General features: G+C 42.8%; 1 protein-coding gene across 2 annotated transcripts in view; it reads right to left on the reverse strand.

Moving 5' to 3' along the window:
• SYNJ2 (synaptojanin 2) overlaps positions 1 to 18011 on the reverse strand; it is a 201616-nt gene that overhangs the window by 97638 nt on the left and 85967 nt on the right. For both annotated transcript variants that reach the window (XM_033937185.1, XM_033937184.1), the window contains exons 4-5: positions 16724 to 16949; positions 5413 to 5496 (exon numbers count right to left, since the gene is read on the reverse strand). In XM_033937185.1, the coding sequence (XP_033793076.1) occupies positions 5413 to 5496; positions 16724 to 16949 (310 nt within the window). The remainder of the gene's footprint in view (positions 1 to 5412; positions 5497 to 16723; positions 16950 to 18011) is intronic.

Here is an 18011-nt window from a genome sequence, read left to right on the forward strand (position 1 = left end):
TATTACAATTTCATGATTAAATTTTTGTTGTTGTTATTTCTGGGCCATAGACCAGGGGTAGGGAACTCCGGTCCTCGAGAGCCGTATTCCAGTCGGGTTTTCAGGATTTCCCCCAATGAATATGCATTGAAAGCAGTGCATGCAAATAGATCGCATGCATATTCATTGGGGAAATCCTGAAAACCCGACTGGAATATGGCTCTCGAGGACCGGAGTTCCCTACCCCTGCCATATACCCTAGAAGTCTGCCTGGTACTGTTCTTAGATTCCAACTACTTGAATTACTGTCAAAGCTCACTCTAGCCCAGGGGTAGGGAACTCCAGTCCTCGAGAGCCGTATTCCAGTCGGGTTTTCAGGATTTCCCCAATGAATATGCATTGAAAGCAGTGCATGCAAATAGATCTAATGCATATTCATTGGGGAAATCCTGAAAACCCGACTGGAATATGGCTCTCAAGGACCGGAGTTCCCTACCCCTGCTCTAGCCTATCAAAACCATCTAATTGTTTGCGGGATTCAGACCATGAAAATCTGCCCAGCACTGTTCTCATATTCCAAATTGCAGGGGCCATCAAAGCCCTCCCAAGCCCATGCTAAACTGAACTGCCATGTACGGGACACAGATCATGCAAGCCTGCCTGGTATCGGCCTTAGTTAGTCCTTCAATTTATACCATTCATGTTCTAATTAGAGATCCTCTGTATTCTTCCCTCGCTTTTTTAAATTCTGTCCCTGTTTTCCTCTCTACCACCTCTTTTGGAAGGGAATTTCCAGGCATCCACCACCCTCTCTGTGAAAAATAATTTCCTAACATTACTCCTAAGTGTTCTACCCTGCAATCTCAATTTATGGTCTCTAGTTTTATCAATTTCCCTTCTCTGGAAAATATTTGGTTCTTATACCTTTCAAGTATTTAAACGACTGTATCATATCAACTCTGTCCCTCCTCTCCTCTAGAGACATGTTCAGGTCTTCCAGTCTCTTCTCGTACATCCTTTGGAACAAAGTCCCTACCATTTTTGTCGTCTTCCTCTGAACTGCTTCTTCTTATATCCTTAGCCAGATGTGCCCTCCAAAACTGAACACAAAGCTCCAAGTGGGGCCTCACCCACAACCTGTTCAGGGGCATCAACACCTCCTTTCATCTGCAGCTTATGCCTCTCTCTATACAGCCTAGCATCCTTTTGGCTATAGTCACTGCCTTATAACACTGTTTCATCGCCTTCGGATCCTCAGACACTATCACCCCAAGGTCCCTCTACCTGTCCGTGCATATCAGCCTTTCACCTCTCAGCACATACGTTCCCCTTGGATTTCTACTCCCCAAATGCATCACTCTGGACTTCTTTGCATTGAATTTTAGCTGCTTGATATTATACCATTCTTCCACCTTTTGCAGATCATTTTTCATGTTTTCCACTCCCTTTGGGGTGTCAACTCTGTTACAAATCTGGTATCATCTGCAAAAAGGCAAACTTTACCTTCTAACCCTTCAGCAATGTTGTTCACAAACATACTGAAGCCCCAGCACCAATCCTTGTGGCACTCCACTACTCACTTTTCCTTCCTCCAAGCGAATTCCATTAACCACTACCCTCTGGAGTCTGTCCGTCAACTAATTTCTAATCCAGTTCACCACTCTAGTTCCAACTTCAGCCAGTCAAGATTGTTCAAAAGCCTCCTACGAGGAACTATGCAAAGGCTTTGCTGAAATCTAAGTAAATTACATCTAGCACACATCCTCAAACTACCGGGAGCGGACTGCTGGGCTCGATGGACCACTGGTTTGACCCAGCAGCGGCAAATTCTTATGTTCTTATGTATTTTGCAGTCTATAAGACGCACCTGTCCATAAGATGCATCTATGTGTAGAAGAGGAAAAACCAAGAAAAAAAAAAATTTGGTTCAGAATTTTTTTTTTCTTGGTTTTTCCTCCTCTACCCGTAGGTGCGTCTGGTGGTAGGTAGCCCTCAGCCCCCCCCCCCCGGTACCTTTTTAAAGATTCCGGTAACGATGGTCCAGTGCAGTCTCGGCAGGAGCTTTCCGTGCTCCTGCCCCTCCCTTGCTGGATGGCTGATTCTCTTTCTGCAGAATGGCGCATAAAACAGTTGCACGAGCTTTTCGTGCTCGTGCCTGGTCCCGCACCACTCATTGAATGGCTGTTGTCAGTTCTTGAGATTTGACGGCAGCCATTCAGTGAGCTGCGCGGGACCTGGGATGAGTGTGAAAAGCTCGTGCTCCTGCTTTATGCGCCGCTCTGCAGAAAGAGAAGCAGCTGTCCAGAGCGGGAGGGGCAGGAGCGCGGAAAGCTCCTGCCGAGACTGCACTGGACCACCACCACCAGAATTTAAAAAAAGGTACCGGGGTGAGGGTAAACTTGTATTCGCTCCATAAGACGCACCCTTATTTCCACCCAAGTTTTTTGGGGAAAAAGTACGTCTTATGGAGCAAAAAATACGGTAATTCTCTGGCCACTCAGTCAAAGAATTCAACCAGATTCGTTTGGCACAATTTGCCTTTAGTAAAACCATGTTGCCTTGGATCTTGTGACCCATTAGATTCTAGGAAATTCACTATCCTTTCCTTCAGCAACACTTCTATTTTTCCAGTAACTGAGGGGTTGGAGTTCATATCATTATGAACCAATTAGAGGGAGGTTATCATAGTCCAGCAGTGCACACGGTATTTACTTTTTTAAAATTATAGCTTTCTTATTTTCCCACAGAACTATATATTGTATAGCATCTACTAGACATATTGCTTTCCAGTGTGTTTCTTTTTTATGCTCTCTTTCTTCCTTTAAGTGGGACTTGGAGGTCATGTTTATTTTTAGCAGCTTTCCTGTAGCCTTGTGCCCTCCTCTGACCTGCTCCTACTGCTGATCTCCTCGCTTATGTCAGGGAGCTGCGGGGTAAGTCTACAGACTATATAGACAACCATTGGCAGGACTGCAGCACAGGAGACATGCCAAAGCTAACAAAGAACTGAGTCTTAAAAACCACTAAAAATCTATTAATGTACTAGAGATTTCAAGTAAAAGGCCAACAGATGGAAGTATACTGCTGTCAATAACTGTGGGTTCACGGAAGAACTGGAGTAAACAGTTTCCAATAGGAGTGAAGCCTGTGGGAGAAATTGGTAGGGGTGGGTGGGCCAGACTAGAGTGTCAAGGACATTAACAAAGCACTACAATCTGCTGTGCTCACATTAAAGAAAATAAAAAAATAAAAAATACAAAGGCAAGATAGTATCTCAGAGGGATACACAACAGAATGCCCTGTGTAGTTTTGACTTTCACATCTGTTGTGGACAAACATAACTAAATACCTTTGAAATGATCCTGTTCTCCCACAATACCTTCCCGATTCTCCAAAGCAACTTCATCTACTCTTTATCTTCTCGAGAAATGACCAGATATCTTCTTCTTGTAATACGTTTTTTGTAATTCTTTTGTAATCCGCCTTGAACCGCAAGGCAATGGCGGAATAGAAATCTCTAATGTAATGTAATGTAATAAGCTGTGACCTTACCATGACTTAAAAAAAAACAACAAAAAACCCCAAACAAACCAAAACCCAAAGGAAGGAGAAAACGCCCTACATAGTAAACCCCCCCAAACCCTTCCCCCCAAAAAAGTAGGGATGGACCAAGAATTTTCCTGCACACATGCTTTTTGCTGAAATACGGGTCATGTGGGGTCATCCAAATAAAGAATACTGTACTTTGGTCCCCCCCATTCTTCAGGCCATTATGCTTCTCTTTGTTTGCATGCTGCACAACAGTATAAAATACAAATCACTCTTTTATTAGCAAAACACATGCAGATTAAGGGACCCGACACGGGGCCATGTTTTGTCAGATAAACCGCCTGCTTCAAGGGTTACCAATACATTACAAATCAAGAACAGAGCGCAAATAATCAGTATATGAAGAAATTAGTAATTACAAGTAAGAATCACAAATTTATGGAATTGACTGTGAAAACCAAAGAAAAGCGTAGGAAAGTAGACAAGTGTACATGAATGTGCACGCAGAGAGTGGTGGACACCTGGAATGCTCTCCCCGAAGAGGTTATTGCGCAATCGACCGTCCTAGGATTTAAAAGCAAACTAGATGCACATCTCCTTATGAGAGGCATAGAAGGATATGGGTGACTACAAATTTTGCCAGGTGTACACCTGGGAGGGCCTCCGCGTGTGCGGATCGCCGGACTTGATGGACCGAAGGTCTGATCCGGAGATGGCGCATCTTATGTTCTTACATATTAGAGCATACATCGTATAATGCATAAATATAGTTAAATATTAAATTAAAATATAAAATTGAAAACACGATGATTACATGTTACTTCCATAAAACGATTCTAACTTATGATGGAACAGCCAAAATAATTTTTTGAATATAAACATACAGGTAACTGTAATTAATGCATAAAATATAGGATATATAAACTAAAGGTGGTTCAGATGTCTGCCTTCTACTCACATCTTCACTCAATCCCGCACCACATGGCCCAAAGCTTTTTCACCAGCATGCTGAGCTGCCCCCTCCCCATCGAGCCTCTTTTTTGTGGCCATGGAAAGCCCTCTAAAGCAATCACTCTCCTCCAAAGAACAATTTTCCGAAGCCTGATTTAGCGAATATTAATTGGGGCACTGCACTGGCAAGGGATGGAGCTCCTAGTTTAAGCTACCATTTGATCTGTTCTTCCATTCATCTTTTTGTATTTTGGCTGATACAGCCTGCCTCGAGTACAGCTATGGAAAGGCACATGACAAAACGGTCTTATGTTAACAAAATTATTCTCTTCAGCGCTTCCAAAACATCAGTTCTGCTCAGTCAGCCTAAGATCTATTTCCTTTCAATTAACTACTGTAATGTATGTGCCAAAGACAGAGTACATGCTTAAAAAACAAATATATCATGTGGATTTTGTTCATTTTGTTGAGAACAGTTGGCTTTTGCTTTATGTAGCTTGTTTACCAAAACTAGCTCTAGGATATAAATGGTAAAAGTGCATAATCCTATCCTACATTTGCTCTGGGAAACTTTTATATTTTAATAAAAAGTTTTTAAATATAAAATCATAAGTGCTCGAGGCTTGTGAAAATGAGGACAGAGTCCCGTGGGGACGAGGACAAACTTTGTCCCCATGTCATTCTCTCATTCAATCTATGGACTTCAGTCCTTATCTATAGCAATAATGATGCAAAACTTGCGGGCCTGGAGGCACCTTACCCATTCGGGCATTTCTCAGGCACAAATATAAAATGAAGTAGAAAAAAAGGGGGGGATACCTCCCAAGCAAGAGATAAACAGAGAACCAAAGTCAAGAAACAAGGAATCTAACCAGCAGCAACCACTATATTCTAGCACAAAATAGGGTAAAGAATATTTTCTGAGTGGCTTACCTGGAGGCCCGGCTGCTCCCAAAACAGTGGAACGGACCCTCTGATCTGGACAAAAGAAGAGACGGCATCATCCAGATATACAGTCTGCAAAGGCAGGGAGACAAGAGGAGCTTGGTTAGTCCGAGATCATAAAGGCTGGCCAGCTCCCACCTCACACCATTCTGGCAGCACACAGACCCAGAATACCAGTTTTAACTTGGGGCTGACAGACAGCTGGTGTGTCAAGACAAAAAGAGTGAGGAAGGGACACCACACTTCAGCCGCAGAGGCAATCAATTTATTGCAAACATATAAATAATAAAAGCATATACATATAAATAATTAAAACACAAGGCAAGCTTCATAAAAGGACTGTTAAATGACCGTAAAAATAAAATGCATAATGCTGTAGATATGCATATGCACATAAGTATACATAAAAATAATAAAATATTAAGTACATAATAAGAACAATAAGATTTTTTGATATGGCTCAGATGCAAGTATTCTATAATAGCATTTTGGCACCAAGAAGCTGGTGTTAAGCGTATGACATTGGAATGCTTAAATCTTGGCCCCAATCTATACAATTGCTACGCAAGTCTTTTCACACCTTTCTTAAGTTAACAAGCTAGTGGCCCCTTAAGATCATTGCCCGAGATGTTTACCATCCTTTAGGGCCACAAAAACACATCCCTAGCCCAGGCCTTGAAATGTGTGGAAAGCAAGAAGTTGTCTGGGACATGACTTGTGTTGATGATAGCAAAAAAAGAAGGATAGACTAGCCTTATGTGGAGAAACAGCAGGACAACAAAGATAAAAAGGTGAACAAAAAGTAATTTATACTTTTATATGTATTTATTTATAGTTATCTTTTGGTTTAATTGATAAGCATTTTACTTGTTTTTGGTTCACGTCTATTTATTGATTTTATTTACTGTACTTCATTTTACTTTTCATATTGTTTTATGTTTAACATTTTGTTGTTATAAAGTTTTAAAATGTAGTTGTGTTTGTGGCCCCTGATGCAGGCATTTGTATGGCAAAACACATCTGTGTCAGGTCCCTTTGTGCATGCCATCTGCTGTTAGACTGACTAAATTCTCCTTGTGATACTCCTTTGGCTAGTGCCTTGCTTCGTTGTCCTACAAGACTTGCGCTGCCACCTCCAAGTTTTGAAATCCACCCTGGGAAGGTATGTGGTCAAGAAATCAACACAATTAACCTGCTAGAAACTTCATACATAAGTCAAAATGGAAAAGTAGATTTTGAGAAGAAAGCAGAAAAAGTAAGAAAAATTGAATGTTAAGTTAATGCCAAAGATGGATGTAATCCTTATCATATGGAACTGGATATTAAAGAATCTTGTCAACTAGTAGACTTATGAGAAAGCCTCAGCCCCACCACTCCTCCGCTATGTTACTTCATACCTGCAGGAAGAATTACGTGGCACTTCATCATTGGCTGCCCATACACACTATTTTATTTCTGCCATAAATAATTGTAAATAATATTATATTTTATATATTTTTTTCTTTTTATTTACGTAAAATTATATATGTACTTAGCTTTATATCAGCCAAATCCTGGGAGTCTGACCCGACATGACATGTTTCGCACCAAACGTGCTGTATCAAGGGTCTCCCAAGGTCGCTCGTGTCATCCGACTCTAGATTGTATAGTTGGTTTGGACGAAACGGTTTCATGAATCAATGCCTTTTTACTCATTTGCATGCGCAGATCGGATAGGGTGCGGATGGGATCTGGAGGAAGGATAGTGAATTGAGCCATAGTTGGAAAGTGAGCGCAAACCGATCGGTACATGATCGGTTTGCTTAGTGAATCTAGCCCAATGTAACTGTTAAGGCGAACATTAGCAGTGATTGTAAGAGACTGAGATAATATCTGATGTACCCTTACATAAGGAGGAAGGTCCATTCCTGTCATAACATGCACATTAGACATTACTTCAAATGAAGATCCTACAGAACTCATGTTGCCTAAGAAGGGTTCCTAGTTTCTGGAGAATTTATTCTATGATTGAATAAACTAGCTAATTTCTCCATTAAATATACTTTTCACATTCTGTCCTAGAACCGCTGCAAGTCTGGGGGGTTAAATTCTTTAACAGGCAGCTGCTTTCTCAAGGAGAGTTGTTATCAAGCACCGTCACCAAAACTTTGACACTAGAACAGTACAATGATAAAACTGTGTACTGGGTTTTCAAGCTTTTTGTTAGCTTGAAGCAATGCCCATTACAGCAGTAAGGCGTGCCTGGGGAGAACGACTTGTGCATGATCCCGAAAGCAAGAAAGCCACAATCCTTTCCACAAGAGGGGGATCAGAGAAGCTCTTCTTACTCACCATTTACTCTGCCAGGGAAACCTTCCACCCCCTTCACTCCTCACAACCGGGGCAATCAAACTGCACCACTTATCAAATGGCTGAAAGCCAAGAAAAGATTCACGCCAGGCCAAAACACTATATCTGACGGCAGACTGGTACACCCCTGACTACTTCCCTGAGTAAGAAGCATTATTAGAAACCAGGCTGTCTTTTTAAAGTACTCTATTTAAAGCATAGATTCAATCAGGATTGCAACTTTATCCTTATTATTTTTTTCTTTTTACGAATAATTTAGAGCATAATAGCTATACTGGGTCAGATCAATAGTCCATCAAATTCAGTATCCTACTTCCAACAGTGGCCAATCCAAGTCACAAGTACCTGGCAGAATTCCAAATTAAAAATATTTTACAGATAACAAAAGTTGACAACTCTGATCAAGTAACAGAAAAACTAAAATATCACTAAGAAAAATTCACTTTCATGGCCTCTTATAATCTGAAACAAAACTGTTTCTTTCCCTCATCAAACCCTCCTTTATCCTCACCCCCCTATACCACACCCCTTGAATGTCTGCTAACAGTATTGGCTTATGCATTGAGAATTCTGCTTTGTGTCTCACGTGTCAATGAGCATCAAAATGGTTCGGTAGCTAGCTATATTGAAATAGTATCTCATTTAAGCTACAAAGATAAATAAGTAAAACCCATTATCATTGTTTTGGCCGTTACCCTGTCCTTTTACTTCAGTTTCCAAGGTAATACAGTGGTACCTTGGAATCCGAACTTAATCCATTCCAGAACCCTTTCGGGTTCCAAGACAATTTTTCCCATTGAAAATAATAGAAACTGGATTAATCCGTTCCTTAGTCCCACAAACTCAGCAAGATCGGGTCCCCCCCGGCAGAGGCAGCAAGATCAGCAACAGCAACTGCAAACGGTGCTCAGCCCCAAAGCATCCCTTTCAGGCGGAAACAGGAAGCTGCGTCAGAAGGGAAGCTTTGACTTGAGCAATGCTTGCAGTTCCCCTACGTTCGGATTCCAAAGCAAAATTTAATTTAAAAAAAGTTCTGATTCCAAGTTGTTCGAGTTCTGGGGCATTCGGATTCCAAGGTACCACAGATATAGAAATAAAAAAAACAAAAGAAAGGAAATAAGGCAATACCTTTTTTTATTGGACTAATTTAATGCATTTTATGATTAACTTTTGAAGGTAACCCTTGGTCAGAAATTATACAAATGTTGACCATTATCAGTATATGTAAGTCAACATAAGGTATCACCATATTTCCTTTGTTTTATTTCTATATATTACCTTTAAAAGTGGACTAACACAGCTACCACATCATTTTGTTCCAGTTTTCAGAAACTGAACAGATTTGAGTGCCAGCAAGCAAGGTCCCATCAACACCCTACCAAACCTGTCTTCCTTCCTTTGGCACTTTCAAATCTTCTAGAGAATGCCCTAACCTCATGCTGGATTTAAATTTTTTTGTAGATTTATTATATAAATTATATATTAGATTTATTATGTTTGCCGCTCCATGTATTCCATACTATGTTGTGTCATGCACGCTTGCCTTACCATTTTTGCCAAATTGTATCATACTATGTTAAACATGCTTTGTAATACAGTACTCCCCCGATATTCGCTGGGATTCTGTTCCAGGAACCCCCGCGAATCTTGAAAAACCGCAAATATGGTTTTTCGTGGGGGAGACTGGAGAGGGCAGTGGGAGACACAGGAAAGAGCAGCCGGAGCGCTGGCAAGTGAAGGAAATCACTTGCTGTATGCTCCGACTGCCTCTTCCTGTACTAAAGTCAGGCCTTACCAATCAGGAGCTGCATGTCAAAGCCAAATGGGGGGGCATGCGTCTGTCGTGACTTTTTAAAAAAAATTTTTACATTTTTACTTTAGGCCGGGGAGCCCGGCTTAGATTTTTTTTTTTCTTTTTTTAACGTTAGAAGCCCATGGTTTTAACCCGCTTAAAAGCCCGCAGATTAAAACCACAGGCTTGCACTGTGGGGAAGGGTGGGAGTCGTGGCAGGCAGGCAGGCTTTTGAGGCAGTGGGAGAGTCGGGGCTGCAGGAGGTTTTCGGGCCGCGACTTTTATTTATTTTTTTGCTTTTTTTCATCTGGGCGGCAGGCAGGAGAAGAGCATCGGGGTGTGCAGAGAATAGGGCTGGAGAGTTGGAAATACGTTTTCGACTGCTCCCCAGCAGTCGCTTCTTGGGTTGATCGGCCAGCCCAGTCGGTTTTAAATTTTCGGTTGATGAATCGCGTCGCTGTCCAATTTCTCCTCATTTGCATGCACAGATTTGAAGCGGATAGCAGGAGAGGTAAGTGAATCAGGCCCGAGGGAAATTTGCTCATTAAGGGGTCGCAAACCGATCGGTACACGATCAGTTTGCTTAGTGAATCTAGCCCTTAGAGTCTTAAGTTGTGCCAGAGGCAATGAGGGTGGCATGAACTGCTCAACGTTATGCTGGAAAATCAGCGGGGGAAGCAGGATTTTTTAACACTGGCTTCCTTGCTGCTTAACCTGCTATTTAAACCACAAGGTTGTTCTTTCACTCCTAGTCCTCAGATCAGGTTAACTGTTCTCCTCCCCTCTCCTCCCCCACCCCAGTCTGGTTTCAATCTAATCTTCTGTACTGCAGCTTTTCCCCTCTCCCCTCTCCATTGGCATCCAAAAAGGTTTAACTTGTGGTTCACTGCCATTCTTACTGCATTCCTAATCTGAGTTGCATTTTCCAAGCATTTTTTTCTTGAGTAATGTCAGATTCCTCCCTCCTCTTTCCTTTTCTTTCTCCAGTAGTCATGGATCAGATCTACCTCCTGTTTCTCACTTTTCGTGCCCGTTCAATGACCACCTAGAAAATTAATCGGAGAGGAAAATAAAGAATTTCTTCTTTTGCCCACTCATTTGTCTTTTTCTTGGATACAAGTGTGGCTGCTGTGTTAGTCCAGTTTAAAGATAATAAATAATAATAAAAACAACACAAAAAATATGAAAGTAAGAGAGAAACATAAAAACATGACGGCAGATAAAGGCCAAATGGCCCAGAGGGTTGGAATAAAGGGACACTATTCCTACTGGAAAGGGGTCACAAGTGGCGTCCCACAAGGGTCAGTGCTGGGACCACTGCTATTCAATATATTTATTAATGACTTGGAAACAGGGACAAAGTGTGAAGTTGTAAAATTTGAGGATGACACAAAACTCTCCGGTACGGTTGGATCTGTTGAGGAGTGTAAAGAACTCCAAAGGGACCTGAACAAACTGACTGAGTGGACAAATAAATGGCAGATGGGCTTCAATGCAGAGAAATATAAAGTTATGCACATAGGGAAAGGGAACCCGATGTATAATTACACAATGGGGGGGGGGGGGGGGGGTGACATTGGGAAAAGGCAACCTAGAAAAGGACTTGGGGATTTTGGTGGATAGAACAATGAAACCGGCAGCACAATGCGCAGCGGCCTCGAAAAAGGCAAACAGAATGTTGGACATTATCAAAAAAGGTATCACTACCAGAACCAAGGAAGTTATCCTCCCGCTGTACAGGGCAATGGTGCGACCGCATCTGGAATACTGCGTCCAATACTGGTCGCTGTACCTAAAAGAAAGATATGGTGATACTCAAGAGGGTCCAGATAAAGGGCATGGAAAACCTCTCATATGCTGAGAGGCTGGAGAAACTGGGGCTCTTTTCCCTGGAAAAGCGGAGACTTAGAGGGGATATGATAGAAACTTATAAGATCATGAAGGGTATGGTGAAGGTAGAGAGAGACAGATTCTTCAGACTGGCGGGGGCAGCAAAAACTAGAGGGCACTCAAAAAAATTGAGGGGAGATAGATTTAGAACAAATGCTAGGAAGTTCTTCTTCACCCAGAGGGTGGTGGACACCTGGAATGCGCTTCCAGAGGAGGTGGTTGAGCAGAGTACGATTTTGGGTTTCAAAAAGGGATTGGACGAGTTCCTGAAGGGAAAGGGGATCCAGGGGTATAATTAGAAGGTTACTATACAATACAAAATGCCCTTGAGTAATAGATCACTACAGGTCCTTGACCTGGGGGGCCGCCGCGGGAGCGGACTGCTGGCCGTGATGGACCTATGGTCTGACTCGGCAGAGGCAATGCTTATGTTCTTATGTTCTTATCTGTCCATCCGCAGCATTCACTATCTCGTCCTCTCCCTAAGACAGGGGTGTCAAAGTCCCTCCTCGAGGGCCGCAATCCAGTCAGGTTTTCAGGATTTCCCCAATGAATATGCATGATATCTATTAGCATACCATGAAAGCAATGCATGCAAATAGATCTCATGCATATTCATTGGGGAAATCCTGAAACCCGACTGGATTGCGGCCCTCGAGGAGGGACTTTGACACCCCTGCCCTAAGAGATCCCAAGTGCCTATCCTATGTTTTCTTGAATTCAGATACAGTCTGTGTCCACCACCTCTACCAGGAGACTATTCCACATTATCTACTACCCTTTCTGTATAAAAGTATTTCCCTTAGATTTTACTCCTTAGATATTTGATTATACGGTAGGAAAGGGGGGGAAGGGGGGGAAGGGGAGCGGTGATAAGAGTTTATGTTTTGTACCAATGATGATTATTCAGTGATGTATTTATTGTTAATTTGTTTGAACATATGTCACACTTATTGTAAGTTTGAAAATGAATAAAGAATTAAAAAAAAAAAAAAAAGATTTTACTCCTGAGCCTATCAGCTCTTAACTTCATCCTATGCCCTCTCATTCCGGAACTTCCAGATGATACCTTTTTTTAAATTGGACTAATTTAATACATTTTCAGAGTAATTCTGTTAAGTAGGCACTAACCTTTACACATCTGTTCTGTACATAAACATTTCAAATAGCAGTGTTATATAGTAACTAAGTAAATGTAACTAGTTACTGTACTTAAGTACTTAAGTTTTGTTACTTTAACTTGTAATTAAAAGTACAGGTTTAACATTTGTTACTTTTAATAAAGTAATAATTTTGACAATTTTTACTACTTTTACTCAGTTCCCATACATCTAATGCTTGCAGTTAAAAGTAAAACAGAAGCCCTCATCTCAAGTCCCCCCCCTTCACTTTCTCCTCAGACTACAGCTAAGTTCTTCTACGACAAAGTTTGCAAGATTAACCTTGAGTCCTTAACCAGGTCACATCCCCCAACCCTCTTTCTCTCTGTCCTTTCTGCAAATCTTCCCTCAACCTCTGCCACCTTTTCCTCAATTACTGAAGAGGAAACTGCACATCTTCTCTCCTCCTCCAATTCCACTACCTCTGATCTGATTCCCACCCACCTACTCAGCACTCTCTTTCCCACTGTCATTCCTCCTATCAGTCACTTACTCAACCTATCACTCGCCACTGCATCTGCTCCTGATATCTTCAAACATGCCATAGTTGTACCTCTCCTCAAAAAAATCTAACTAGAATCTAATGCCCCATCTCCCTCCTTCCCTTCTCATCCAAGCTTCTTGAACGTGCTATTCACTACCGCTGCCTGGACTTCCTTTCATCTCAAGCTATTCTTGACCCACTTCAATCAGCCTTTCGCCCTCTGCATTCCATGGAAACAGCCCTTGCTAACGTATCCAGTGACCTGTTCCTGGCCAGATCCAAAGGCCTCTACCCTACCCTCATCCTCTGATCTAAAGTATCTGCTGCTGAACATTCGGAAATTATCCAAATGTTTTTTAAACCCTGCAAAGCTAACTGATTTCACTACATTCTCTAGCAACAAATTCCAGAGTTTAATTACATGTTGTGCGAAGAAATGTTTTCTCCAGTTTGTTTTACATCTACTACTTAGTAGCTTCATCACATGCCTGCGAATCCTAGTATTTTTGAAAAGAGTAAACAAGTGATTCACATCTACCCTTTCCACTCCACTCAGTATTTTATAGACCTCTATCATATCACCTCTGAACTGTCTCTTCTCCAAGCTGAAGAGCCCTAGCCGCTTTGGCCTTTCCTCTTAGGGAAGTCATCCCATCTCTTATCATTTTCTTCGTTCTTCTCTGTACCTTTTCTACTTCCTTGATATCTTTTTTGAGATACGACAACCAAATTGCATACAGTATTTGAGGTGCGGCCTTACCATACTTATGTCCATCCTACCATTCTCTCTGCAAGAAACTTCCCAACCCCTATCTGTCCCATTTGTTCTATCTGACTGTCCGAATTAGATTGTAAGTCAGTGTCTCGCAAACTTTGCAAAGCCGCAGCCACTAAACGTAGTGGCCGCAGCTCGAGCCATCCAGAAGTGCATGGACATCAACGTGATGATGTCACATGCATGCATGATGTCATCACGTTGACATCTGCGCATACGCGAAGGCCCTCCAGACGGTGCCCTGAGCCACCAGTGGAGGGATGCTGGAAGGGAAGAGGAACAGAGAGGAGCTGGAGCCGGCTGACTGCCTACAGGATGTGTCTCTCGTTGTGATCTGCCTGAATCGCTGCATGCTCTGCCCACCACAAGGAGCATTGTCAAAGGCTGAAGGAGCGAGTGCAGCTCCAAGTAGGTTGTTGCGGGAGTGGTCAGGAACACAAGATCCCAGGCAGTGGCAGCAGCGGTGGATGGACAGGTGGAAATTGGCAGGAATTGGCGGCCAGGCTGTGTACCCTAAGGCAGTGGTCCCCAACCTTATCCTGGAAGACCACCAGGCCAGTTGGGTTTTTGGGATAGCCCTAATGAATATGCATGAGAGAGATTTGCATATAATGGAGGTGACAGACATGCAAATCTGCGCCATGCATATTCATTAGGGCTATCCCAAAAACCCGACTGGCCTGGTGGTCCTCCAGGACAGGGTTCGGGACCACTGCCCTAGGGTATGTGCAACGTGGGTTGAGAAACACTGCTCTAAGATACCTAGGTAAATGTGTACCCCACATCCCTTTTCTGTCCACATGTAAGCCCACTTGTAAAATAAGCAATATTGCAGATGCGTATTTATGGAGTACCAAATACAGTATCAGTATGTACGAATCTGACATGTATGAGCACACGTACATATTCTAATATTCTATACATTTGTGTGGGAAACTTGCCTGTGCATGTTAGCCTCTATTTTTAGTGAAATAAGTTTTTGTTGAATGCAAGAAAGATTATCAATCTTTAAAACAACATTAAACAAGAAACATCTCTTAAGTCATTGGAGTCTAAGACAGTAACAGCTGTGATGTAACAAATTATGATACAACAAATAAACCCCTTCCCCCAAATCATCAATTCTCCAGATGCCATGAAGGGTCTCTGCTCTTATAACTCCCTCAATGCCCATTATGTTCTCCTATTCCACCCTATTCCCTCCCCCCCTCCAGAATCTATAGATATCTGATGAAGGTCAGAGAAGAAATTGTTAAACTCACATTGTTTAAAGATTGTCAGCCTCTATTTTATACAATTACCCTAAAAATGTATTGTTAGTCCAATAAAATGGTATCTTCTTTTGTTTGTTTGTTTAATTTCTATTTATTGTCTTTCTCCGTCCCCATTTCAAAGGCCAGACCCCATCTTCAGGTTGTCAACTGTGGAAATATCAGGAACGTCTACACCCTCCCCAAGGTTCATACTGTATACTGCTTGCCCTGGATCGGTAGTATGGAATGTTGCTACTCCTTAGGTTTTGGCCAGATACTAGTGACCTGGATTGGCCACCGTGAGAACGGGCTACTGGGTTTGATGGACCATTGCTCTGACCCAGTAAGGCTATTCTTATGTTCTTACCACTTTCCCTTAAGGTTTGGAAGATCCACCTTTTCATTCCCTCCCCTCTTCATTCCACAGAGAAATAAAACAGAGTAAAACAAGTCTGTCTCTTTCTTATCTAATGCGATACTAAACTCTGCCTAATCATCGACTTCCCTTCTACTTCCCCTCCAGTAAAAACCCTCTCCTGATGCTTTGTTTTCTTGGCTCCTGCTATTATTTTTGTCCACTGTTTCCCCTGGGAGGCTTTTCCTTTCACCCTCCTCCCTTTCCAGGAAGAAATTCTTCCTTACATCCAAATCTTTAGACTTCTGCTGATGTTTTGTGTTCCAGCTTTCGAGCTTTGAACCCTGTTCTGGATGATTTCACTGACTAGAGATCTTGAGATTTGGAGCTGTACGTTTTCTGACTGCAAAAAAAGCAAGGCGACCAACAGTGACCACAGAAATTTTATAAGGAGTGTGTAGAACAGTGGTCTCAAATTCAAACCCTTTGCAGGGCCGCATTTTGGATTTGTAGCTAATATCTTATTAAAGAAATGACAACTTTACATGAGGTAAAATTCATTATAGTTTTTCACTTTCCGCATGTTGCACTGCTTTCAGCTGTGTATAGCTGAAATTATCAGAAGCAATTAAGGAAAGATTTATAAACTATAGAGTTTTACGGTGATGAGACAAACGTGCGCCGACAATTCAGCGCAAGACTTCAGCGTGCCACAGGAAAAACTTATTTTAAAGGGCTCCGACGGGGTGTGTGTGTGGGGAATCCCCCCACCCTACTTAATAGGGATCACGCTGCCATGTTGGGGGAATGTAGGGGGTGTAACCCCCACATTATACTGAAAACTTAACTTTTTCCTTAAAAAATAGGGAAAAGTTAAGTTTTCAGTATAATGTGGGATTACAACCCCCCCTAATGCCGGCGCGATCCCTATTAAGTAAAGTGGGGGGTTCCCAACCTACACCCCCCGTCAGAGCCCTTTAAAATAAGGTTTTCCTGCGGCGCGCTGAAGTCTTGCGCTGAATTGTTGGCGCTCGTTTGTCAGCGCGCGCTTAAGACTATGAACCGTACAGATGCAGGAAAGCACTTGTGTGAGGTTACAGCAGTGAGGCAGGCAATGTTCCAGAACAATGGTAACATACTGAGGGCCTCAAAATAGTACCTGGCGGGCCGCATGTGGCCCCCGGGCCGCGAGTTTGAGACCACTGGTGTAGAACATATTCAATTACTTAAGGACAAATTACCTGCTCTGTCTCAACAAAGTTTGACACGTATCCATCATCATCCACCCCACGGATGTGGAACCTGGCACCAGCACGCACACAGCTGATCCGTGAGATGAGGCAAGCCTTGGCTTTTTGGTGTGAGGCGTACACGGTGCGGATCTTCACTACCCCACAGATCACCTTCAGCAGCCAATCTGAGCAGTTCACCTGGTGGTGTTTGAAGGGTACGTGCAACAGCTGGTTCCTGCAAAATAATGCACAACTAGAGTCAGCTCCTAGTGGGTGTAGAGAGAAGCAATGGTTGAATGTAGCATTGTCATGCAACATCCATGTGAAGCATTCAGATGTCAGGCTAGGAGTGTCCCAAACTATGGGTTGTGAATGATTCTAAATGGCATCATGAAACTGGCTGAGACTGCAACTTCAGTGGGCCCTCCATAAGACATAACTGGCCCGTACTACCAGGGTTCACATGTGATCTGGGGGCCATGTGAATGGGGTTTTGGCCACACAAAGATTTATAAGTACAGTACTTTCAAGTTTCTTTTTCACTAAACTTGCTGTTTCAGAGAACTATTCCAAAATACTTTAAAAGTATCACTCAAAACAGTACTACCCTGGGATGCACTGGGAGAGGGCCTAAAACCCTGATTAGCCCAGGTGCCTAAGGCCTCTCCCAAGGCTACTAGGGGAGGTGTCTTAGGCGCCTGGGCCAATCAGGGTCTTAGGCCCCTCCCAGTGTATCACAAGATGCACCGGGAAGGGGAAGGCCCACCATTTTGAAGAGGAAGGTCTGCCAGCATGAGGGAGTGAGTATCCCTCCTGCCAATCTTCTAAAAAAGGTACGAGGGGGTCAGCCCACTAGAAAACCAGGGTTTTGTCTTTGGGGCTTGGTGTTGTAGGGGTTTTTTAGGGGGGTCCCCCAGCATGGGGTGGGTTCCTGACCCAGTGGCAGAAGGGTGTGGACATCACTCATGCCGATGTTTAGGTTCAAACAATTTTTATTGATGCAAACAACAACAAAGACAATGCCAGAGCACCCCAAGGGTGCACAGTACAAACAATGATGCATCATATGCAATAAAACAACAAGCAGGTCATGCCGATGTTAAAAAAAAAAAAGGCTGCACCCCAATGTTGGGGATGTGAGGGGCTTCCAGCATCGGTGCGTGTGTGTGTGTGGGGGGGGGGGGATTGTTGTCTTTTTATAGGCACAGCTCTTGTATGTGTATTGTGTACAACAGCTGCGCTCATTAAAAAAACAAAAGCTGCCCCTGCGCTTCCTGCTTGCCTGTTCAGACAGGGA

Source organism: Geotrypetes seraphini, chromosome 3 (assembly GCF_902459505.1).
Source record: "Geotrypetes seraphini chromosome 3, aGeoSer1.1, whole genome shotgun sequence".
In the NCBI taxonomy this organism is placed as follows: Eukaryota; Metazoa; Chordata; class Amphibia; order Gymnophiona; family Dermophiidae; genus Geotrypetes; species Geotrypetes seraphini.